At 40.9% G+C, this 8,925-nt stretch overlaps 1 protein-coding gene across 8 annotated transcripts in view; it reads right to left on the bottom strand.

The window, feature by feature from the left end:
* Nucleotides 1–332: 332 nt before the first annotated feature.
* mprip (myosin phosphatase Rho interacting protein) overlaps nt 333–8,925 on the bottom strand; it is an 85,846-nt gene continuing 77,253 nt past the window's right edge. For 3 of the 8 annotated variants that reach the window (XM_077245652.1, XM_077245655.1, XM_077245657.1), the window contains 4 exons: nt 7,678–7,840; nt 6,886–6,971; nt 5,781–5,850; nt 333–1,082 (listed from right to left, as the gene is read on the bottom strand). In XM_077245652.1, the coding sequence (XP_077101767.1) occupies nt 5,818–5,850; nt 6,886–6,971; nt 7,678–7,840 (282 nt within the window). In that variant the 3' untranslated portion in view covers nt 333–1,082; nt 5,781–5,817. Of the gene's footprint in view, nt 1,083–5,780; nt 5,851–5,971; nt 5,993–6,885; nt 6,972–7,677; nt 7,841–8,925 lie in introns of all 8 variants that reach the window. The other 5 variants (XM_077245651.1, XM_077245654.1, XM_077245656.1 and 2 more) reach the window with 2 other exon arrangements.

The following is an 8,925-nucleotide window of genomic DNA, read 5'->3' as shown; positions in this document are numbered from 1 at the left end:
TTTTATCTCAAATATGACTGAGTATGTCATTCTTTCACCTTTTGTCATAATTAAGATTAGCAAAAGCATGACTTTGTGATGATATATTATGGGGCTTCCATTTAAGTGTGTGTGTGTACACACACTCATTCACAGACCCTCACACACATTATCTTTCGGAATCATTTCTTAGCCTAAATTGATTAATTGGCACATCATGCAATCAATTTGCTTAATTTTAATTGACTGACAGCCCTAATTGTCATATAACTTCATTGCAAATATACAAATAGATGGCTTATAATAATTATAATAATGGAAAATAAATAAATGACACATTAATCAGTGAGAAAGAGGGTGCAAAAATATTTATTGCTAATAAACCTGTTGTCAGTTCGTGTACATTTGCAGTATATTTACAATAATGTATAGATGAATGGAAATGTGAGACAAAAAATTCATAATATTTAAATAAATACAAAGAACTGCCACTGAACAAACACTACAGACTTTATCAGCTTGAAGAAACAAGAAAACTCCCATTCTCACGAGTGGACTGTTATTAATTCATAACGCCAGTCTAATACAACCATGTTTTTATACTTTAGTGCGTCTTACAGTCATTATTGGTCCTTTATTGAAGACATTCGGAGTTAATAATGCAAGCGTTGACGAATCTTGAGCACATCTAGCATCATACGCATGATTACTCTACCGCTCGTTAGCATCGAGTCGTTACGTAGTGACTTATCCACACACACTAAAGAGTTAAAACAGTAGCTCACACAATCGTGTTTAGTGTACGCATGATAGATGCTTCATTAAAAACAAAGTATTTACATTAAGACATGGCGATGAAAACCAACAAAACAAAATGTCACAGTAACTGAAGTGCATGAAATTCAGACTATAGACATAAAACTCAAACTTCATACCATGTTTAATATAGGCTGTGATCAGTGTGTCTCTAAGTGATTAATTACTGGGCTAAAATACGGTGTTTTATTGACGTGCAGCCGGTCGGCCAATCAGAAGTCCTTCGTGTCCTTCGTGTCCTCGAACAAGTGGAGTCTTTGTTCAGCCGTCAATCCTTCTTTCAGACTCTGAGGACGGATGAAAAGAGAAAATACTCAGATTTAATGTTTCGAAACGTTTTGTGCAAGTCAATAAATGGCACATTCCAAAGCAACCCCAAAAAACATGATTATTGAATTACTTTCATGCTTTTTCTAGGGCTGCCAGCTAACAGTGCTATCACCGCTAGTCGACTAGAGCAAAAATTATATCAGTCGTTTAATCGCAGAATTAAAAAAACGTGAAAAAGTGTCGATCGTTACAAACATTATCGACATCAGATATGGCTAATATCACTTGAAACGTAAGTAGCAGCAACTTTACAAGTCTGTTAACTAGATAAATGTGTGCTATTATTAGTGTTTACTGCATTATTACAGGCGCGATTACTCGCATTTCACTTAAAGTCCCTGTAAAGGCAATTTAAAAAAAAAATTCTAAACACATTAGAAATGTTAGAAATGTATTGCTAAAACACATTACAAAGACTGTGAACTGTGAAGAACTGAATTGTGGAGTTAAACCGTTAAACAGTTTTTCACCATTGATATTTTATGGATTTTTTGGGCGGGGCTAAAAGGGTACTCGATGACGCACTGGAGCCCTGAGCTCCTGGCCCCGCCCCTACCTGATGACACACTGGAGCCCTGAGCTCCTGGCCCCGCCCCTACCTGATGACACACTGGAGTGCCTGAGCTCCTGGCCCCGCCCCTACCTGATGACACACTGGAGTGCCTGAGCTCCTGGCCCCGCCCCTACCTGATGACACACTGGAGCCCTGAGCTCCTGGCCCCGCCCCTACCTGATGACGCACTGGAGCCCTGAGCTCCTGGCCCCGCCCCTACCTGATGACACACTGGAGCCCTGAGCTCCTGGCCCCGCCCCTACCTGATGACGCACTGGAGCCCTGAGCTCCTGGCCCCGCCCCTACCTGATGACACACTGGAGCCCTGAGCTCCTGGCCCCGCCCCTACCTGATGACGCACTGAAGCCCCTGAGCTCCTGGCCCCGCCCCTACCTGATAACGCACTGGAGCCCTGAACTCCTGGCCCCGCCCCTACCTGATGACGCACTGGAGCCCCTGAGCTCCTGGCCCCGCCCCTACTTGATGACGCACTGGAGCCCTGAGCTCCTGGCCCCGCCCCTACCTGATGACGCACTGGAGCCCCTGAGCTCCTGGCCCCGCGCCTACTTGATGACGCACTGGAGCCCTGAGCTCCTGGCCCCGCCCCTACCTGATGACGCACTGAAGCCCCTGAGCTCCTGGCCCCGCCCCTACCTGATGACGCACTGGAGCCCTGAACTCCTGGCCCCGCCCCTACCTGATGACGCACTGGAGCCCCTGAGCTCCTGGCCCCGCCCCTACTTGATGACGCACTGGAGCCCTGAGCTCCTGGCCCCGCCCCTACTTGATGACGCACTAGAGCCCCTGAGCTCCTGGCCCCGCCCCTACTTGATGACGCAATGGAGCCCTGAGCTCCTGGCCCCGCCCCTACCTGATGACACACTGGAGCCCTGAGCTCCTGGCCCCGCCCCTACCTGATGACGCACTGGAGCCCTGAGCTCCTGGCCCCGCCCCTACCTGATGACACACTGGAGCCCTGAGCTCCTGGCCCCGCCCCTACCTGATGACACGCTGGAGCCCTGAGCTCCTGGCCCCGCCCCTACCTGATGACACACTGGAGCCCTGAGCTCCTGGCCCCGCCCCTACCTGATGACACACTGGAGCCCTGAGCTCCTGGCCCCGCCCCTACCTGATGACGCACTGAAGCCCCTGAGCTCCTGGCCCCGCCCCTACCTGATGACGCACTGGAGCCCTGAACTCCTGGCCCCGCCCCTACCTGATGACGCACTGGAGCCCCTGAGCTCCTGGCCCCGCCCCTACTTGATGACGCACTGGAGCCCTGAGCTCCTGGCCCCGCCCCTACCTGATGACGCACTGGAGCCCCTGAGCTCCTGGCCCCGCCCCTACTTGATGACGCACTGGAGCCCTGAGCTCCTGGCCCCGCCCCTACCTGATGACGCACTGAAGCCCCTGAGCTCCTGGCCCCGCCCCTACCTGATGACGCACTGGAGCCCTGAACTCCTGGCCCCGCCCCTACCTGATGACGCACTGGAGCCCCTGAGCTCCTGGCCCCGCCCCTACTTGATGACGCACTGGAGCCCTGAGCTCCTGGCCCCGCCCCTACTTGATGACGCACTAGAGCCCCTGAGCTCCTGGCCCCGCCCCTACTTGATGACGCACTGGAGCCCTGAGCTCCTGGCCCCGCCCCTACTTGATGATGCACTGGAGCCCCTGAGCTCCTGGCCCCGCCCCTACTTGATGACGCACTGGAGCCCCTGAGCTCCTGGCCCCGCCCCTACTTGATGATGCACTGGAGCCCCTGAGGCTGGCCGCTCCACTAACAATATAAATAGAGCACATTTGCATCAGTTTGCCGCTCAATCGCGAGTTACTGTCAGTATTATTAGTTACTACAGCTTACAGTTTGCTAGTTAGCTATGTCTTCGTCACGGAAATGCGTACTACCTGGATGCGATCACGTACAAAACAGATCGGTGTCCTTATTTAAATTTCCTAAAAACGATCACATCAAGAAGAGGTGGATTAATTTTGTGAAGAGCCACCTTGATGGAGAGCTGAGGATCACCACCAGAACCCACCTCTGTAGTGATCATTTTACACGGGATAGTTTTATAAACTTTCTTCGGAGACAACTGGGATTCACTGATAATCCGCTGTTACTGGTGAAAGGGGCCGAACGACTATCTCCCGCCTCGGCCTTCATCCTCCCATCGCGCCGACACCTGGTGACATCATCAGCAGTGCGTGCCCACCAATGAGTGTAAGTTGCCTTGTGCGCTTATGTTATAATTAACCTAATAAGCTGCTAGGAGCATCCATTCCGGCTGTAGCGGGTGACAGTTGAGTGTGGCGACGGCAGCTTTACCGCGAGAGGGCGTGGTTTCAGCGCAGCCAGCGGACACGCCCCCAGCGTTTGAGAGCAGAGACTACTGCTCATTTTTTCAAGATTTTGATAGCTTATTTTATGTACTTGCCGGCTTTTTTATCATTCAAATTTGGCTGGGTGGCTAATAACACATTTTACTGTGATATGACAAACATAGAACACATACTTCATTTTGACTTTACAGGGACTTTAAAATACGTCATACAGATAATCATAAGAGTGATGCAAACTGTAAGGGGTCGACTATAATTTTTGTAAACTCACAACAACACAAAACGTGCTTTAGTAAAATAATGGCGCTTTGTGTCGATCTTGAACTTGAGCGCATCACATAAATGAACCGAAACTCAGCGTATATTTGCTTCACAGACATGAGAAATATATCTATAGAAAGCTTGACATGTCTACATTTGAATGAACAGATTCCAGTGGAAAATTAATATTCTCCGATTATGTAATCTGTATGAAACGAGCATATATGACGAGTCAGCATCGTGACTTAATCTCTGCAGCCGAAAACACAGAAAACATTATCAATAAATGATTATTCAAATGTTTCGACAGTCCAATTCTGTTTTTTTTCACGACACATTTATAATCATTAGGTGTTGCAAGCTTTATGTTCGAATTTAAGCGCTGATTAAGCTATAAGTATTTTATAAAGGCAATTAAAAGGTGCATTATTATGATTTATGGCTTATTAATATAAACGCGTGATTAGTCGGCTAAAGGCTTAAATAAACGACTACTAGTCGACTAGAGACGTCTTTAGTGGAGGGCAGCCCTAGCGTTTACTATTGCATTAAACCAAGAAACCCCGTGAGCCTGGAACACCAGCATGCCGTGACCCGCGCCAGCTCTCTCTGCCGGACACATGAGGCCGTGAGATGACGTGAACAGTCCTTCATTCGGGATCGACCGCATGCATGATGGGAGAAGTAAAGCGATCTGTTTGTTTGGCAATGCATGAATCTGAACACAAAAAAGTCGCCTATGAAAAGTGTCTTTAAACTGGGTTGTGGAGCAACGGGAGCAAAAACTGTGCAATAAAATAATAAAAGATTAAAAGGAATAAAATTGATATAAACGAAATAAAATAAATATTAGATATAAATACATTTAATATTAATAAAATAAATAATAAAAATGGATTGTAAAAGTTAGATAAAAAAAATTAAAATACACAAGGGGAAAGATTAAAATAAATAACTAGATTTAAAAGATTTGATATAAAGGAATAACAAATAGGTTCAAACAAATTGTATATTAATTAATTAATAAAATAACTAATAAAAAAATATTAAATTAAACATTTAAAAGTTAAAATATAGTTGATATATTTGAGATAAAGGAATAAAATAAAAAACATTAATAATTGAATAAAATAAATAAAAATAGATACAAATTTATTATGAAAATCAAATATATATTATTTTCATTTATTTTAATCTAATTATTATTTAATAAATACTACTTATTAATATAATTAATATATATATAATTATTTATATAATTATTTATTTTAATCTGTTTATTTTTTATTATTTTTTTATGCATTTTATATTATATATATGCATGCATATAAATACTAAACTACATAAACTAAATACTTTACAAATAATATAACATACTTATAAAATGTCTTTCTGACAGTATAGATTGGGTCTTTATACATTAATATTTATGGGTGTCCGTCGCATCTAAAAGATTGAAAAGCCCTGATCTAAGCGTTCGGTCCCTTTCCAGGACATTTACCTAAAATCAGAAGTCAAACGGTCTTCGGGTTTAGTCTTTAGCTGTCCCAGGACATGTCACGACTCACAGACTGGGAACAGAGGGAAAAACGGAGGAGAACACACACACACACACACACACACACACACACACACACACACACATGGAACTGTGTGTTAGAGAGGGGAATGTGCAAAAGTCATGTGTCTTACCGCTACCTACCAGGCTTTCTCCTGTGCAACAAAACACATAGCACACAAAGAGTTCAGTTTCCCAGCGGTACAAGCACAACTACACTTTACATGAGATACACGTGCTGTCCTGCAGGGGGCGTGAGCGGCGCAGGGGCTCTCAAACCCATGCAGAAGAAATCAATAGCAAAAATAAGTAATAAGAATAAGAAATCAATAGTAATAATAATTGATTAAAATTTGATATAAATATATACAAAACTAAATATTTGAAATAAAAAAATAAAGATTAAAATCCAAATTTGATATAAATCAATAGAATATTTTTTTTATAAAAGATGATAAAAAAAGTTTTAAAAAAAATAAGATTAATTATTTATTTTTTAATTAAAATAGAAAAATTAAAGTTTGATTAAAATAAAAATATACAATTTTTATATAAATGAATAGAATAAATATTTGAGTAAAATAAAAATGTTGTAAAAAAATAGATTAAAATAAACATATAATAAAAATGTTTAAAGAAATAAAACTAATTAAAATACAAAGTGCTAGAGAGTTGTGGAAATGAAGCAAAGATAAATAAATAAGAAAAAAATAGATAAAAATATCAATACTAAAAAGATTAAAATAAAAAAAATGGACTAAAATACAAATTTGGCATTAATAAATTAATAAAATAAATATTTAACTAAAATATAAATGTGTTATTAAAAAATAAATGATTAAAATTAATTATAAAAGTGTAATAAAAATAATAAAATATAAAAAGCTATAATATTCAAAATATTATAATATATATTACAGTATAAATTGGGTCTGTATGTATAAAAATGTACAGCTTGAAGATGAAGATTGGGGTTTGCGGATTGAAAACCCCTGAGCGAACTATAACTCGCTATAGCTAACCTGAGGGTCACGTGTCTGAGACTCACCTTTGACCTCAGGGTGCGCTCGGAGCGCTTGGCTGCCGCGGCCGCCATCTTTAAGATATCAGGATTACTCTTGGACTTCATGATATCTGAAAGGACAGACAGTTATGATGGATCATAACAAACACTAACATGCGTTCATACGCACGATGCATTTCAGTAGTAAGTTCGCAGGATAAGTTACACTGAAAAGTAATTAATTACTAATTACCAATTACATCATCAGTGTAATTAGATTACTGTACTAACTACTCTTTCTAAAAAGTAATTAATTACTTATTACTTTCTAAATCCCATATCAACCTCCACCAGCTGAAAACTACACGGATCGACATGAAACTGCTCTTTTAATTCTTGCAAACACTATAAAGTTGCATGAATTACGCTTAAACAAAATTTAAAGGGAGAAGGTTACACAATAAACATACTTATTAACATCAGACGGTATATTTTGACTATTGTTTTATATAGAATTGTTTTAGTTTTTATACCAGTCGGATCTCATGACATTTCGTATGTATTTTAATTTGTACGAGTGAGGTCGTATGATTTAGCCACCTCATAAAATGCATAGGAATCTATACATATTATTTAGCTCAATTACACACACACACACACACACACACACACACACACACACACACACACACACACACACACACACACACACACACACACACACACACACACACACTGCTGGGAGTCTACAGCCAAGTAACTGTAATGTAATCCCTCACTTTACTTTCTCGAGGGAAAAGTTATTCAATTACAGTAACTCATTACGGAGTAGCGTACCGTAACCGGCGTGCTCCACGTCCTCCAGCGCCGGGTCCCCCAGTGCATTGTGGGCCAGCTGGAGCTGCTCGCGCAGCCGGCACAGGTCGCGCTCCGCTTTGGCCCGTACGATGCTCAGCTCCGTGTAGATGTCCTTGTATTTATCCGTTGCATATTTCTTATCCTATGACGAGACGTGGCACAGGTTATTAATATTAAATACAGTTCTGGGTTCCTTCTGATCAAATTTAAGGACATAAAACAATATAAGGCGAAAAATAGATCCTAATGTGATTATTAAACTTCAAAAGGCTTTAATTGAATTAAATGTGAAGGTGAAAACACGGCACTCATGCTTTCAGAGCCGTTTGCAATCAATGAATAAAGTGCATTTATGCCAACAGATTGTTGATTAATTATGGCAATCTTTACTTCATGGTGTTTATGTTGTAAGATTTTTAAATGTGTGGCTCTTAGTAATAAAGCACAGACATTTCAAAATAAAAGTCCTGCTGTATTTTGGGCTTGTTTATAATTAAAAGTGCCTTTTTGGGGGGGTTATTATAGTATTTTATGGCCCGTATGATGCTCAGCTCCGTCTAGATGTACTTGTATTTATCCTTCGCATATTTTTAATTCTATGACGAGACGTGGCACAGGTTATTAATATAGTACTGTGTTCCTTCTGATCAAATTTAAGGGCTCTCAAGTGTCACGCATTGAGCGTGACAGTCACTCATTTCGGTCTTTTGTCACGCTCTCCCGCCACACATTGTATTTCTCACGCTGAAAAACTATTTGTAATATATTTAATATGCGGCAGCGCCCAAAACTCTGGCCGCGCCGCTCTCACTGTGGAACCGGCAGGAATCAAGGGCGTCTCCTCTCGTGTTGTTCGTCGAGCTACACAATAGCCAATCAGAAAATAGCACTATTGTATCCGGGTAAGATTTAACGCAACAACCAATGACAAAAATACATCCAACCCCGTAAACTATTGAAAACAACAGTGTACAATTTCTTTTCAGAAAAGGACTTGATCAATTTAATGCATCCTTGCTGAATAAAAGTATTCATTTCTTTTATCCCTTTTATCTTTTATCTATATATATATATATATTTACTTATTTTATCTATTTTTTTTTACAATATATTCAAATAGAAAACAGTTATTTTAAATAGTAAAAATATTTCACAATATTATTTTTATTTTATTTTAATTTTTTTGATCAAATAAAGGCAGCCTTGGTGAGCAGAAGAGACTTCTTT

Source organism: Siphateles boraxobius, unplaced genomic scaffold (genome assembly GCF_051911475.1).
Source record: "Siphateles boraxobius isolate OS27281-9 unplaced genomic scaffold, OSU_SipBor_1 103, whole genome shotgun sequence".
In the NCBI taxonomy this organism is placed as follows: Eukaryota; Metazoa; Chordata; class Actinopteri; order Cypriniformes; family Leuciscidae; genus Siphateles; species Siphateles boraxobius.
The sequence above is the reverse complement of the archived record's forward strand: the minus strand, read 5'-3'. Positions and strand labels throughout refer to the sequence as shown.